Genomic DNA, 15,930 nt, shown 5'->3' with positions numbered 1-15,930 from the left:
ATCCAGTTGTATGACTCCTGCTCTCAAGAACAGTTCAAATGAAGCAGCTGGGAGGTGATGGCATAATCATCGAAGTCATTCAGGATGTATATAAGGAAAATACTTAGTGTGGGGCCTGACACAGAACATATTAATTGAATAGTAGATGTTCTTTTAATGGTAGCCTAAAACACAACTTATGGCCACCATGAGGTTATGTGGCTGCAGGGCCATGAGCAGGCCTGTCTGGGTATTGCTGATAGTTCTGGCTCTCCCTTTGGCTATTCGTCTATGACATCTCACCGTGCCTCTTTGCCCTGACCTGCGTGCCCTTCCAGAGACTTGGCTGGCTGCAGGGATGGGGGCTACACTGCATTTGGCTGTGAGCAGGAGCCATGCAGGGGCTTGGGTTATGGAGTGTTCTCTCTCATCTCCTTACAGCCTGTGAAAACAGAAACCATGACTGTCAGCAGCCTGGCCATCAGAAAGAAGATTGAGCCAGAGGCTGTACTGCAGACCAGAGTCACCACTGTGGACAGCACCCAGGTAACCCGTGCCTTTCATTGCACCCTGATCGTAAGCATTGGACATTTAAGGGTGGGGTCCCCACCAAGGCCAAGCCCCTTGGCCAACCCTTGCCACACTGTTTTCCCAGAGCCCCCATTTTAACCCCGATGCCCTTCTAAGCTTCATTGTCCTCCCTGAGCTCTAGAAGTGGGTAGTGGAATGATTTTCTGTCCTGGGCAGACCACGCCTCTTAAAAGCCTCAATTTCCCGTCTCTCAAATGGGAATGAGCATGTCTCCCTTGTCTTTCTGGGAGTGCCGTAAGGGCTAGTGGCTAGTGGACTAGACTGTGGCTTTCAGATTGTTTGAAGGGGTTCGAGAGGTTTCTTGACGTATCCCTGGGAGAGAAGAGGGAGACATCTCAATCCAGCTTTTGTTAGGATGGCTCACATTGGATCATTTTTTGACGTATGCGGATTCCATATCAGATTGGCAATGTGAACAAAGTGAGAAAAAGATAGAAAATCATTTGTCTTAGCAAGATGAAATGTACTTGGTCCCCTGGAGAAAGTGGTCCTAAATAGACACAGGTGAACTGCAGGTGTACAGGTGCATGGTACATTTCCTAAGTTTCTTTTGTGGTTTTTAAACTTTGAACCTTGAGATTGTAGGTCTGATACCCTCTAGGTTCCTTGTGGCCAGAGGGGCTACAGTGCAGGGAGAGGAGACTAGTCTGTGTTTTAAGAACTAAAGTAAGGTGTAAACCAACACAATGTGGGCAACTCTGTCATTTCCAGAATACACCCCCCCCACACTTTTTATCACTTGCATGATGGTCTACATGGTAGCTAGTGCAATGGTCAAGATGCTCAAGTTCTGACAAGCTGTGTGATTGCAGGCAATGTGCTCCCTCTCTGTCCTATTTTGTTTCAGTAAACATGTTTTATTTTGCTTTCGTATAGAGAAATATAAAGAAAACTAAAAAAGGCCCCCAATTCAACAGCCCAGTAATTCTCACTGACATCAAAACAACAGCATGGGGTGCCTGGGTGGCTCAGTCGGTTGAGCATCCGACGTCGGCTCAGGTCATGATCTCACGGTTCGTGGGTTCAAGCCCCGCATCGGGCTCTGTGCTGACAGCTCAGAGCCTGGAGCCTGCTTCGGATCCTGTGTCTCCCTCTCTCTCTGCCCTTCCCCAATTCGTGCTCTGTCTTGCTGTCTCTCAAAAATGAATAAATGTTAAGAAAATTTTAAAAAACCAGCAAAGTGTTCCATTATGAAATTCAAATAGAACAAATTGAAATTTGTCTTGTGATTCTTCCTAGGAAAAAAATATGCATATTCCAACCTATACACTCACATCTCTAGATATTTTAGAATTTTGCATGAAAGAGATGCTCTTTTACACCTGACCTTTTTTTCTTGATAACTGTCTTGGAGATCACTCCTCATTTGCCATATGTGGGCCCACCTTGCTCTTCTCAGTCCCACTTGGGAGTGAGTCCTGACTTATTCTCCCATCAGTGGACTTGTGGCTGTTTGTGTCCTTGGCAGTTAATGGTGAATGCTTCAGTGAACTTTTTTGTCATACTTCTTGGCAAAGTTTTCAAAGTTTACATGCAAAGGATGAATTCCCAGCAATGGAATCAAAGAACACATGTATTAAAATTTGCCTAGACTTGTCAGGCTATCTGATTTGTTGTCCTTTGTCAAATAAGATGGTTCAAATGATCAGGAGGACTTGTGAGCATCCCCCTCCCACCCGTGATTCACTCCCTGTGTAGACAGATACCCCTCCCCACCAGTGCATGTTCACTCACACAGCCCATCACTCTGTAACTGGGAATGCCACCCACCCAAGTAACAGAAGCTTCAGGTGCATCTGGTGTGCTTTTCTCTCTCTCTCTCTCTCTCTCTCTCTCTCTCTCTCTCTCTCTATCTCTCATGACTCTTCTGGCCAGCAGGTTGATGGGACTGCCCCAGGGGGAAAGGAGTCCATAACAACTGCTCCCTCCATCACCACGGAGACCATATCAACCACCATGGTAAGTAGGACCTGAGAGGTTTCCCTCTCTGACCAGCCCCCTTGCACTAAAACAGCCAGGTAACAATATCACAGCCTTGGCCATCTGGGGAAGTCCTCATCTGCCCTCACTGCAGCAGGCATGGGATGTAGAATCTGGGACCATTGTTACCACAGGACATCCAGTTTTCCAAATTGAATAATGCGGGAGGTGGAATCCCTGAGTGTCAGTTACCTGGACCATCTCAGCCACAGCAGGGGTAAAGGGAGGATGGTACCATTTGGTTATTTGATTATTGGCAATACATGAAGATCCCTGGCAGCTAGCTCCTGGCAGCTGTGCATTTTCTCATGTCTCGGGCCACTTCCTTACCTTGGTCAGTAGATGGCATGCAGTGAACGTAAGTTGGAAGCTCAGGACTCTGGTTCTGCTACCTATTTGTGGTCTGACATGTGAAGGAAGGTCCTTGGCCTCAGGTGTCTTCATCTGTAAAGTGGGAATAGTTCCCATTCTGCCTTGTTCACAGGTTCTTAAGAGAGTCCGGTAACGTCAGATCCTTTAATGGTGACACAGACCAGATAGCATTAGGCACCCAGGCTGTGTTCCCATGCAAAGTGCCAAGAACCATGAATGGGTGATCTCACTGAGTTCTCACAAAAACTAAAGGGGATTCTCTATTTTCTCCACCTTTTACAGATGAGGAATCTGAAGTACAGAGAGGTTAAGTGACTTCCTAAAGTCACACACCCAGTAAGTGGTAGAACCAGGTCAAACTCAGGCATTCTGACCCCAGAAGCCTCACTATACACATCACCCACTCTGCACCCTCATCCTGACCATTGTGAACCGTGGCTGCTGGGGCCGGGGCTGGGGCTGATGCTAATGTCTGGGCTGGATCTGTCTTGAGTCAGTGGAAAGTTTTTTTCAAATGCTTTCTCTTGCTGAAACCCTGATATACACATAGGAAGAGAATTGCCTTTAGACTACCCAGCAGGTAGGTTTTGAGCAAAGACAAATAAATCCCAACCAGTTACCAGTGCGCACCCTGTTTCCTGGTCACTCAGTTCCTCTTCCCCCTTAGTCCTCTCCATGTGGCATCAGGATGCTTATAGGGCTAAATTTAAGTTCATACCATAGTGAGTAGGGAGCTACATTGTTCATTTACCCACCCACCCACCCATCCATCCATTTATTTGTTCCAAAAACATTTATTATTCTCTGTTGTCTGCCTGGTACAGAATACAGAGATGAAGAAAATATGCTACCTGCTAGAAGTCATTTGTTCAAATAATGATCACAGGTACATATAATTGTTTAGGTCCTGGGCACACAGTGGTGAACAAGGTCCAGCTCTCCCACTTCCTGGCAGGATGACCCTGAGCAAGTTATCTGAGCCTCTCCAAGCCTCAGTTTCCACTTCTATAAAATGGGGTGATGGGGGCAATAACAGTACATCCCTCAAAGGGTTGACCTGAGGATGGACCAAGGTAATCTGTGCAGAGGCTTGCCTGGCACCTGGGAAGGGGTCTGTAAATGTGAACTGCTGTTATTTTCTCCTGCCTTCACGGAACAGTGCAATAATGCTTTCCTGGGGTGGGGCAGGGGTGGGGGGGCTCAGGGAGGATAGGTATGGGGTGATACCCCTACCAGGAAGAGTGAGAAGGCTTTACCTAGGCATTGACATTTGAGCTATACTTAAAGGATAAGTGAAGGGTCAGCCCCAGCAGAAGGCATTCTAGGCAGTGGGAGTATAGCAGGTGCAAAAACAAGGATGGGAAGGAACGTCACATTTGGGGAAAGGCAGGTGGTCCGTAAAGCAAGATGTCAGGTGTGTGGAAGAGGAGTGGGGTAGGGAGGGGAAAGATCTGGAAAGGTAGGCTGGGCCAGGGCTTGAAGGGCCTCAAATGTCATATAGCAGGTTCACACTTTATCCTGGAGATAGTGGGGCATCACTCCCAACTTTTGAAGTAGAGGCATGATGTCATCAAGTATGTGTTTCTCTGTGTTTTAGAAAGATTGCTCTAGCAACCGTGTGGAACATCACAAGAGGGAAAATCCCCTGATGTCCTCCCTTTCTCCTTCCATCCCTCCTTTGGCAAATATTTGTTGAACACCCACACTATGTGATGCACTGTGCCAGGCGCTGTGAATCTAGCACTGAGGGAGACAGACAGCATCCCGAGACCACATTGGGAGACCAGGCATTGGGAGAAACCAAAAGAGAAGGCAGAGAGCTAGTCTGGGGACTGGGGCAGGGCCCGTGTGCAAGGAGGTGGGTGTAAAGAAGGGGAGCGGGGTTAAGGGATAACTGGAGAGAGGAAAACGCAGGATTTGGTCATTGACAGAATGTTCAGTTAACAGAGGGAAAGTGGGCTGGTGACTTTGCACACTAACCCAGACATTCCTCCCCCTTCCCCCAATGTTTATTTATTTATTTTGAGAGAGAGCATGCACAAGCATGGGAGGGGCAGAAAGAGAGGGAGAGAGAGAGAATCCTAAGCAGGCTCCACACTGTCAGCATGGGGCCTGATGTAGGGCTTGAACTCACAAACCGTGAGTTCATGACCTGAGCCAAAACCAATAGTTAGATGCTTAACTGACTGAGCCACCCAGGTGTCCCTAACCTAGCCACTCCTCCTCCTCCTCCTCCTCCTCCTCTTCTTCTTCTTCTTCTTTTCTTCTTTAATATTTATTTATTTTTGAGAGAAAGAGAGCACAAGTGGGGGTGGGACAGGGAGATAGAGACACAGAATCTGAAGCAGGCTCCAGGCTCCAAGCTGTCAGTGCAGAGCCTAACACAGGGCTCGAACTTGTGAACCTGAGCCAAAGTCAGATGCTTAACCGACTGAGCCACCCAGGCACCCCTAACCTAGCCATTCTTGAAGTGGAGTCCTGGGAACCTTTAGAAAGGCAAATCTTTGGGCCCCACCCCAGACCTATTGACTCAGAAACCTTGGGCAGGGCCCAGAAGTCTGTGACACCCCTCAAGTCTGAGAAGCACTGATGTAAACAGAGAGCACCCGAGGGGATTGCTCTTTAGTGGTAGGCATGTGTCAGGGGCGGGGAGGCAGTGAATTCGAGGTTGGATCTGATGAGTGCCAGGAACCTGTGGGACATTTCCAGGGGAAAATGTCTAGGAATCAATTGATTTTAAAGGTCTAAGTTTCAAGAAAGATCTGGGCTATAGATAAAGAGATATGAGACAGTGGCCTTGTGAGAAGGCCTTGAGTGGCTGAGGCAGTGCAGACAGGGTGGTGAGGAGGAGAACCCTCAGTCTGAGGGAGGAAGGGTCCAGAACCAAGATGGTGGCATTGCCCTGGCCAGGGAGAGGAAGGAGCCGCACCTCTTTGAGGCAGGAGAAAACACTGGCTGAAGATAAAGGAGAGACAGAACAGATGGTGCCTTGTTTTGAATGACCTGTGTCCCCATTAGTGAGTGGCCTCTATTTTCAATGTGTCAGTGGAGGTGAAGCCTTGTCTGGGAAAGAGGGAGCAGTGGGCAAAGAAGAGGCTTTAGGGGAGAATTTCCCGGAGTGACGGTAAGATTCAAAGGAGCTAGTGACTGTTTCCTAAGCTGATGGAAAGGAAGCATTGAACCCAGAAGGCTGCCCCCACCCTTTTTTTTAATTGAAGTCTAGTTGACACACAATGTTACAATGGTTTCAGGTGTGCAACATAGTGATTTGACAAGTCCATACGTTATGTTATGCTCACCATAAGCGTAGCTACCATCTGTCACTGTGCAGCACTATTACAATACTGCTGACTATATTCTCTATGCTTTTATCCCCCCGAACTCTTCACTCTGTAACTGGAAGCCTGTATCTCCCACTCCCCTTCACCCCTGGTTGCCCATCCTCCACCCCCACCCCTCCAACTGCCAGTTATCTGTATTTGTGGATATGTTTCTGCTTTTTTCTCTGGTTTGTTTGTTTTGTTTTTTAGATTCCACACAGAAGTGAAATCATATTGTATTTGTCTGACTTATTTCATTTAGCATTATACCCACTAGGTGCATCTATGTTGTTGCAAATTGTAAGATCTCATTTTTTTTTATGGCAAAGTAACATTTCATTATATACATGCATACACACACACACCACATCTTCCTTATCCATTCATCTATCGATGGACTTGGGCTGCTTCCATAGCTTGGCTATTGTAAATAATACTGCTGTAAACATAGGGGTGCATATGTCTTTTCATTTAATGTTTTTGTCTTCTTTGGGTAAATACCCAGTGGTGGAATTACTGGATCATATGGTATTTCTATTTTTAATTTTTTTGAGGAACTTCCACACTCTTTTCCACAGTGCCTGAACCAACTTACATTCCCACCAATAGTGCACGAGGGTTTCCTTTTCTCCACATTCTTGCCAACACTTGTTATTTCTTGTCTATTTGATGCTAGCCTTTCTGACAGGTGGAAGGTGATATCTCATTGTGGTTTTGATTTGCATTTGATGATTAGTGAGGCTGAGCATCTTTTCATGTCTGTTGGCAAGGCTGCCCTTTTAAAGGCTTGCTGCTGGGCCACGTTCTGGGAATCCATCTGAAAAGGTTGCTCATTGGTGGCGTGCCAGGTAACCAGGTCACTGTCTCAGCTGGAGGCAGGCATGGGGTGGGGGGGTAGGCAGGGCAAAGGCAGATGGCTTCTGTCCTCACCTGTCCCCTGGCAGGCAGAGATTCAGATCTAGTACCATGCACAGACAAGGACAAAGGTTCAGCCTGCTCGGCAGCTGCAGAACAGACACAGCTCTGGGCTGCAGGATGGAGAGGACTGAGCCCGAGATGGCACAGAAAGTGGGAGGTGAAGGCAGGCGGCCGGACCCGCTGCCAGATGTGGGGCAGTACATCCAGCCAATCCAGGAGTATCTAGCAGTTAGAATCCACCACAGGACCAGAAGAGCTGCTCCAGGGTAACAGTTCCGAGGGCAGAGTAGTGTTACCGAAGGAGCATGTTGGACTTGGAGACTGACAAACATGGGTCTAAATCCGGGCTCCGTCACTAACTTGCTGGTGGACTTGAACAAGCCTCTTGACATTCTCTGGCCTTCTAATTTCTCAACTGTGAAACGGGAATATTAAAATAATTTCCTGTGGTTGTTCTGAGCATTAAATGAGATAGTGCATCCTTAGCATAATACCCAGCACATACAAGTACTCAGCAAATATTGGTTATCATTATGTTGTTAGGAGCCAGCCTGTATTCCTATGTTTATCCTAAAACTGGCATTTGCAAAGCCCTTTCTCCTCTGCTAGCCTCATAATGTCTCTGTGAGAGTTGGGCAGGGATGTCTTTTTTAAAAAATAACTTTATGACTTCATATTTTCAGAGCAGTTTCAAGAGCAGCTTATGTATTAGAACAGTTTTATAGCAAAGCTGAGAGGAAGGTACCCGCATGCCCCATGTATAAGAACATGTAGGTTTCCCATATACCCCTTGCCCTCACACATGCATAGTCTCCCCCATTATCAACATTCCCTACCAAAGTGAGACATTTGTTACCATTGATGAACCTACATTGCAGGACTCCCATTTTATAGGTAAATCCATGAGGCCCATTGAACGGAAGTGGCTCTGCCCCAGCCCATGTGGCTGGAACATGGCAGGGCCAGGACAGAAACCTGAATGTCTCTGCTCCTTTGTCAGTGCTTCCCGAGAGCAATGCCGTGTCTTGTTCACCAATGTCCCTAACCCCAGGCACTCTTAATGTTGAATGAGTGAGCAAGTGTCTAAGTGTGTGAGTGAGTAAGAGAGTAAGTGTGAGAGCAGGCCCATGTGTGAGCACGCGAATGCATGACAAAAGTCATTCCTCAACCTCGTGGCCATGAGAGCTACATGGCTACATACTCTGGCCATCCTGGGGGCCCGCCCACGTGAGATCTGGCCATCTGAGCACTATTGTTTCCCCCAGGAGAACAGTCTCAAGTCCGGGAAGGGGGCAGCTGCCATGATCCCAGGCCCACAGACGGTGGCCACGGAAATCCGTTCTCTTTCTCCGGTAAGTGGGTAGGGCCAGCTCAGGCTAGGGTACTCTGTGCTGAGAATGTGGACACAGGTCCCCAGGTGGCCCACAGCAAGTACAGCATAGAGCCCAGTAGGCTGCCCTCTTAAGTACAGCGCCAGGAAACTGGCTCCTTTTCAGGTGCCCACAGGGCTCCCTTGTACCCACCGGAGTCTCATCTGTTGCCTCCACACACACACCCCCCCCCCCCCACATATGCACACCAGAGGGCACTGCAGCGTGAGGGTGAAGCAGCCCCTCTCCTTGGTGGCGCCTGTGATGTGACAGCTCTTTTGCATCTGCTCTCCTTACTGGCCAGGGGAAAGAGGGACTAGGAGCGCAGAGGCTTGCACTCTGGATGTGGCTGCCAGTGACTGAGTCTGTCACCGTGAGGTCTCTCGCATCTCCTGCATTCTCAAGTCTGTCCTTCTCATTGTCTAGCCCCTGAGACTGCGTGTTCCTGGCTGTGACAGGGTGGGAGCTTGGGAGGGCTCTGTCTCCAGCCTGGATCCCCCGTTCATTCTTTTAAGATACCAGGATTCTTGAATTCTGGGGTCTTGTTAGGATTCTGGGCCTCAGGAATCTCAGGTTCTAGGAATCTGAGATTCAGTGGTTGCGAGTTTCATGGATCTAGCATTCTAAAGTTTCCAGTGTTCCTGAATTCTTAAAGTCAGTGGTTTGAAGCATCTTGGCTTCCAAACTTCACCTTTGTGGGGGCCCCCTTGATTCACTCCCCCCACCCCCACCCTGCAGAGCCCAGTATCCTTACCTGAACCCTGGGGTGGGGGGTGGTTATATTCTGCAGATCATCGGGAAAGATGTCCTCACCAGCACCTACGGCGCCACCGCGGAAACCCTCTCCACCTCCACCACCACCCATGTTACCAAAGTGAGTAGCAGCAGGGTGCCATATGCCCCCAGCCTGGCTGTGGGGCTGGGGAAGGTCATTGCCATCGCTGTGCCTTGTAATGTGGACAGAGAAGACCTGTAGCGTTCCTAGTTTCTGGAATGCTCTGTGCTTTGTTCTGTACTATGGGTTGTCCTAGGCACAGACCCTGCCCTTCAACATCGACAGCCAGGCTGGGTTGGGGGGCAAGACCATCTCATTGGAAGTAATTCTGAGCCATGGCATTTGCACCTTATAGAACTTAAGTCCTGGCAGGATTTAGAAGAGGCGACGTAAGGAAGCCTCAAAGAGTGAAGAGGGGTCTTCTGGAAAGAGTAGGGTTTGTGCAGGGTCTTAGAGGGCCAGGTAGGACTTGTGAGGGAGGAGAAGACAGATGCAGACATTCTAAACAGTGCAGAAAATGGGAGCAGAGACTGCGCATTTGCTTATTTGTTCACTGAGCAGATGTTAGTGAGCATTAGCCGTACACCAGCCTCTTGCTAGGGTGCAAGTGGTGCACGACTGTGGGAACAGCGGAAGTGGTCTCTATCAGGGAGTAGTAGCATGTAGGGGGCATCACTGTGAGGAACTGGGGGGGGGGGGACTCGAAGCAGGTGAAGCACAATGGAGACAAATGAGACAAATCCCAGGACAAATGTGACTGTGAAGGGTCTGAGGCTAAGAGCCATTGGAACACTGTCAAGGTTTTTTAACTGGGGAGTGACCCAGGGCAAAGGGGTTTAAGGGGAGGAGATTAGATTCAGCAGGATGTATAGGTAGACAGAGGAGAGAAGAGAGAGAGGCGTGGAGAGACTAGGGATGGGGAACCTGGATCAGGGTATGAGTTGCAATGGGGAAAGGAAGAGGCAAGGGCCACAGGAGGGAGTCATTCCCCATGTGTCAGCTGTGACTCAGCCACCGAGCTGAGGCTGAAGACAGGCAGGCCAGCATATCCATGCCCAAGTAGCCGGGAGGAAGGCAGGAGAGGGCCCGGGCCAGAGATGGAGGCCTGGAGGAGAGAGGGCAGGGAGCCAGGTTGAGGTGGAGGTTCTGCTGAGTCATCCAAAGGAGAAGTCTGGTGGGTCCCACTGGCCCTCCTGCACACACACTGTGCCGGCCCTGCTTGCTCCTGTGCAGGAAGGACTCAGCACCTTTGCATGTTCCCCAGAAAATATCCACTCTCACTGAGAGCATTTGTGAGCGATGTTGACTTTCCCTGAAAGTTTTGTGGGAAGGTTTTCCGTCACCTACTCCACTGCATACTGCTCAGAAAACTCTTCTTCCCCAAGTTCCTCCTGGTCCTGCCAGTTAGGGCGCCCCCTTCTTTCTGTCTGCTCCTGGCTCTTGCTGGGATTTCCCTCCACTACCACCCTCTTTAATATGCCAGGCAATTTTGTCCTTCCCCATCTTCTACTTCAAAACTTGCACCCAAACCCCGCCCTTTCAGGAAACAGTGGAGGTTGTAAGTATCACCCACACAGTTTTCTCTTGGAGTACTGTTCGAAGTCATTCAAGATAGAACCTTGTCACCATTCACATTTCATTCATGTGTTCATTCAACCAGTCTGCATCTAGCACCTGCCCTGGTCAGATTGGACAGGGGAGTGGGGGAGGAGGGGACACAGAATTGAACAAAATACAGACCCTGCCCTCAAGACCAGGTCACACACACAAGGTCACCCCAAGGTAGAGAGCCCCAGAACCACAAGAGAGATACAGACTTGGTGCTCAGGGAGTACCAAGGTGGGAGGGTGGCAGGGTCACCAGCCAGGGTCAGGGAGACGGCACTTGAGCTGGGCTTGGAAGACCTAGAGAGGGCGGTTTGGTAGTTAGGGGAGTATGGTGGCAGGGGGCAAGACATGCAGCCTAAAGTCCCAAAACCAGAAGAGGGAGCCAGGAGAGAAGGTGACTGCTGGTTCCAGCCTTACCCTTGAGGGATGCCTTGGATGGGCCTCCTGTCATGCCCAGCAGGCCCCAGGGCTGACCTTGCCACCCTCTCCCTCTCTGCAGACTGTGAAAGGGGGGTTTTCTGAGACGAGGATCGAGAAGCGAATCATCATCACTGGGGATGAAGATGTTGATCAAGACCAGGTATGGGGACGGGGGACATTGTTCCCAGTGGCTCTGCCCAGTGCCCAGTCCCTCCCATATTGGGTTACCCACGGGCAGCTGCCCTTGTGGGCAGAGATGATGTCCACTTCGGGCTGACCCTATTCAGACAAGAAGCCCTAAAGGAATGGATGTAGAATGAGGGCCAAAAGGAGCCAGATGACCTGAGCTCTGGTCTCTAACTATTCAACCACTGCCCTCCCTGAGCCTCCATTTCCATGACTGTACACTAAGGGGCTTGTTGGTCTACATGGTCTGTCTCGTATTCGATATCCTATGGTTCCTCACTTTGTTGCTCTTTTCTCCCAGGCCCTGGCATTGGCCATCAAGGAGGCCAAACTGCAGCATCCTGACATGCTGGTAACCAAAGCTGTCGTATACAGAGAAACAGACCCGTCCCCGGAGGAGAGGGACAGGAAGCCACAGGTAAGCCCTCTGAGGCTCCGCAGCCATGAGAGGGAGGAGGAAACAATGTCCAGATCTTCTGAGGGTCATTTCCATCTGAGAGCCCATCAGGTGGCTTGGTCCCTAACACAGCTTTCATCCCCCATATTCCTGGTCTGTGGCTCAAAGGAGAGACATGGCTCCCCCAAATACCACAAATCAGTGGGGGACAAGGGGGAGGAATGCTGGTTCCTTGGTTTCTTGGGTGTTTCAGGCCCCAGACCCAGAAAAGTAAATCCAGAAGCAGTAAGAACAGGGAGATGGGGGTTGGTGGCAGGTACTGAGGTGGGACAGCTGGAAGCAAGCATAGCCTCACTGGCCATTACCTAAAATTCGAAGCCAGAAAAAGTCCCCTCAGGCCCAGTACCGCCTTCTTGTCCATGAGTCTCTGCGTCCATCACAGGTCACTGGATGTTGCTAAGGGGGATATGATGACCAGAGTCCTCGATCCCATCTGTTTTGCTCGATTGCAAACCCTTGACTTCTCAGGCCACCTTGGGCCAGAAATTTACTTTTCTGTTTCCTTATGGGCGGACCTTCATCAGTGCCTTGCTGAACAAGAGAAATGTACTTTTCTGTTTCCTTATGGATGGACCTTCACCAGTGCCTTGCTGAACAAGAGGAAGGAGATGGGTACTGCAGCAGATAGGGCTTTTATCAGCCTACATTGGGTTGTGGGGGGGGGGGGGGTTCAGGTCCCACTGGAAATCCACTGAATGTTATCAGACCCATAAAACAAAATCTCACAGACATTGAGCTGAGTGGTATGTAATATGATTCTATTCACAAGAAGTCCAGAAGTGATAAAAATCAGAATAGTGGTCAGTTCTGGGACTGACAGTTGTGGTATTGACAGCGAGGAGTCACAAGGGAATCTTTGGGGGTGCTGGAAATGTCAGCACCCTCTTCCCTGATGAATGAAACTGTGTTTTCTAGAAAAATACAAGAATGTGGATCACCACCCCCTTCATGTCAGAAGAAAAAGCACTGAAACATTTTCCTGCCACTTTGAAAGGCTGCCAAACCATGGTCTAGACTGTGCTGTCCAACAGAACTCTCTGCAATGATGGACATGTTTTCCTTGTACTATTCAACACACATGGCTGTGAGCACTTGAAATTGGCTAATCTGAAATCAGATGTGCTTTAAGGGTAAAATGCATGCAGGATTTTGAAGAGTGAATGAGAAAAAAAGAATGCAGAATAGCTCAATAATGTTTATATTGATTACCTGTTCAGATGATAATGTTTGGATATATTGGGTTAAGTAAAATATATTATGAAAATTAATTCCCCCTGTTTCTTTTCTTCTTTTGAGGGTAATTTAAATTTTAGAATTTTAATTTAGAAATTAAAAAATTTCTATCTAGAAGATTTTAGGAAACTAGAAATATCTAGAAAATTTAGAAACTATCGTCCAGAAAATTTTAAATTCCATTCAGGGCTCTCATTCTATTTCTGTTGGACAGCACTGCTCTAGAAGTGTAAGCTGGTCATGGGTGGAGCCTGCCTCCCAGCCTTCCTCAGACTTTCATGCAAATTGTCACTCTTATCCCCTCGGTTGTCCAATTATTCTTGCTCTTCATCCCCCACATCTCAGGGTGGTAGCGTAGGACACTTGCCACGCTCCTGAGCTGACAGCGTCACCTGGGGAATACAGGTGCCAGAGAACTGTTGTCTCGGTGCCTGGGTGGCTCAGACGGTTAAGGCGTCTGACTCTTGATCTCAGCTCAGGTCTTGATCTCAGGGTCGTGACTTCAAGCCCCATATTGGGCTCCATGCTGGACATGGAGCCTGCTTAAAAAAGAAAAAAGAGAAGAGAAGAGAAGAGAAAAGAAGAGAAGAGAAGAGAAGAGAAGAGAAGAGAAGAGAAGAGAAGAGAAGAAGAGAAAAGAAAAAAAGAACTGTTGCCATAAAGTCTGATTTAGAAGGGCTGGACCGGACCTGGGAATCTTTATTTGTACCCTGGTCTTTAGGAAGTCCATGAGCAGCCACTAATGCAAAGAATTCTGTGCTGGGAATCCGGAGACCTGGCTCCAATCCCAGCCATCCCCTCGTGGGCACTCACTTTCCTCACTTGCAAAATGAAGAGATGGGGCTAGCCCTTTCCCATCAGCGTCTTCTGCTGGTTTGTATGCTTTCCTAGAGTATCTGTCGTGCATTTCTCATACTTTTTCCTTTCCCTGTCTGTTCCTTCCCATCTTTCCCAGTGCCTTTCCAGCGGGTCCCCCAGGCTCCTGCCTTCCCATTTGCCTGGGCCACTCAGAGCTCTGGGCCCAGAGCTCTGGGCCCTGCCTCCGTGTCCTGACCACCTCCTGTGCCCACCCCCCCGCCCCACTATGGAGCTTTTGATGTCTGCCCACTTGGCGGTCTCATTTGTCCTCCTCACCTCTCTTGTAGTTCTTCCTTTGGTGCCATTGTCCATGCACCACCATTCTCTCTCTGTCTCTCCTTCTGTCTCTCTCCCTGCTTTTCTCTCCTTTCACTCTCTTCCTCTCTCTCTTCCTCTCTCTTTCTTCCTTTTTCTTCCTCTCTCTCCCTCCCTCTGTCCCCCCCAAACCTTCTCTCACCTCTCCCTCTTGGATCCTTCTGTAAAGGTCACCTTGTTCATGTTGCTCTGAAGGAGACAGAACTTTCTCCCTTGTCTTTTCGCCCACATGCTTTACCACTAGTTACTGCCAAGTAGGAACCACCTTTGACCCCTAATATAGTCAGACTCATTCTGGGGGAGAGGTCTTCTCTGAATTTGAAAACTCTTTTTAAGGTGTTTGAACTATATTGGTTTGATGGATGGATGCATCTTGGTATCCCAAGGAAAGATCTGGAATCCTGCAAACCTGGATTCAGATCTCAGCCCTGCCTGGTATTAGCCATTTGACTTTCAGCAAATTATTTATCTCAGCGGTTCCCTCATCATCTAGTTGTCAGCAACAATAAGCACAATAATAACAGTTGCTAAAATTTATGGAGCGCTTGTGCTGTTCTAGGCACCAGGCTATGCCCCTGATATAAGTATTGTCAGCTGCTCATTCATCTCACAAATGAGAAAATGGAGGCTCTCAGATGTTAGGTGACCTGCTCACAGCCATGGGCATGATTAGAGAGTCAAACTTCCTCTGTAAGACTCCAGAGCCCCCTGTGGTCTTAACCTCCTTAACCTCCTTCTCAGGGTATCTGTCTCATAGGGTTAGTGACATCATACATATACATTAGTTAGCACCGTGCCTGGCACATAGTAAGTGCTCAGGAAAAGCTAATTATGACTATTGTTACTATTAACTCAAAGTAAGCCAACAAAATGCTGTATATTTGGATTCTGATGTAATAAACCGAGAAGAATAAATTATAATATGGCATTGTTCAGATGTCCCTGCCACTTCTGAAGTGTCTGGGCTTTTGAAGACATCTCACATCGTGCTTACACTGAGCTGTGGGACTTAAATCGCAGCCTACCACTATAAAAAATAAAAATTTCCTCAGGTAGTTAGCAGAATTGAGTAGAAAGAACACACCCAGGCTTTGGAGGCAGAAACTCCTGGCTAGTAGTGGTTCCAGAGGAACCTCCCTGGTGTCCCTCCCTCAGTTTCGTTATCTACAAAATGAAGTTAATCTATAAATTGGAGCTGCTGTAATAATTAAACAACATCTGTGAGTGTCTTAGTTCAGGCTGCTGTAACACAATACCATATACTGGGTGGCTTAAACAAAACAATACACATTTATTTCTCCCAATTATGGGGGCTGGGAAGCCCAAGGTCAAGGTGCTGGCCACTTCAGTTCCTGGGGCGAACGCTTTTCCTGGTTTACAGATGGCTATCTTCTCTATATACCTTCACATGGTGGAGAGCAGAGAGAGAGGGAGAGAGGATCTCTCGTGTGCATCTTTTTATAAGGTAGTATGTGAGGGCTCCACCCTTATGACCTAATTACCTCCCAGAGACCTCCACTTCCAAATCCTTACACTGAAAATTAAGGCT

The 15,930-nt window shown here is 48.5% G+C and overlaps 1 protein-coding gene across 33 annotated transcripts in view; it reads left to right on the top strand.

The window, feature by feature from the left end:
• Positions 1-15,930, top strand: part of EPB41L1 (erythrocyte membrane protein band 4.1 like 1) — a 127,640-nt gene that overhangs the window by 106,694 nt on the left and 5,016 nt on the right. For 8 of the 33 annotated variants that reach the window (XM_043602478.1, XM_043602468.1, XM_043602464.1 and 5 more), the window contains 7 exons: positions 421-525; positions 2,446-2,529; positions 8,426-8,512; positions 9,321-9,404; positions 11,412-11,492; positions 11,820-11,936; positions 12,891-13,243. In XM_043602478.1, the coding sequence (XP_043458413.1) occupies positions 421-525; positions 2,446-2,529; positions 8,426-8,512; positions 9,321-9,404; positions 11,412-11,492; positions 11,820-11,936; positions 12,891-12,989 (657 nt within the window). In that variant the 3' untranslated portion in view covers positions 12,990-13,243. Of the gene's footprint in view, positions 1-420; positions 526-1,446; positions 1,929-2,445; positions 2,530-8,425; positions 8,513-9,320; positions 9,405-11,411; positions 11,493-11,819; positions 11,937-12,890; positions 13,244-15,930 lie in introns of those variants that run through there. The other 25 variants (XM_043602485.1, XM_043602494.1, XM_043602484.1 and 22 more) reach the window with 12 other exon arrangements.

This window comes from Prionailurus bengalensis, chromosome A3, assembly GCF_016509475.1.
Source record: "Prionailurus bengalensis isolate Pbe53 chromosome A3, Fcat_Pben_1.1_paternal_pri, whole genome shotgun sequence".
Taxonomy (NCBI): Eukaryota; Metazoa; Chordata; class Mammalia; order Carnivora; family Felidae; genus Prionailurus; species Prionailurus bengalensis.
Note: the sequence above shows the minus strand (reverse complement) of the source record. Positions and strands in the feature narration are given on the sequence as shown.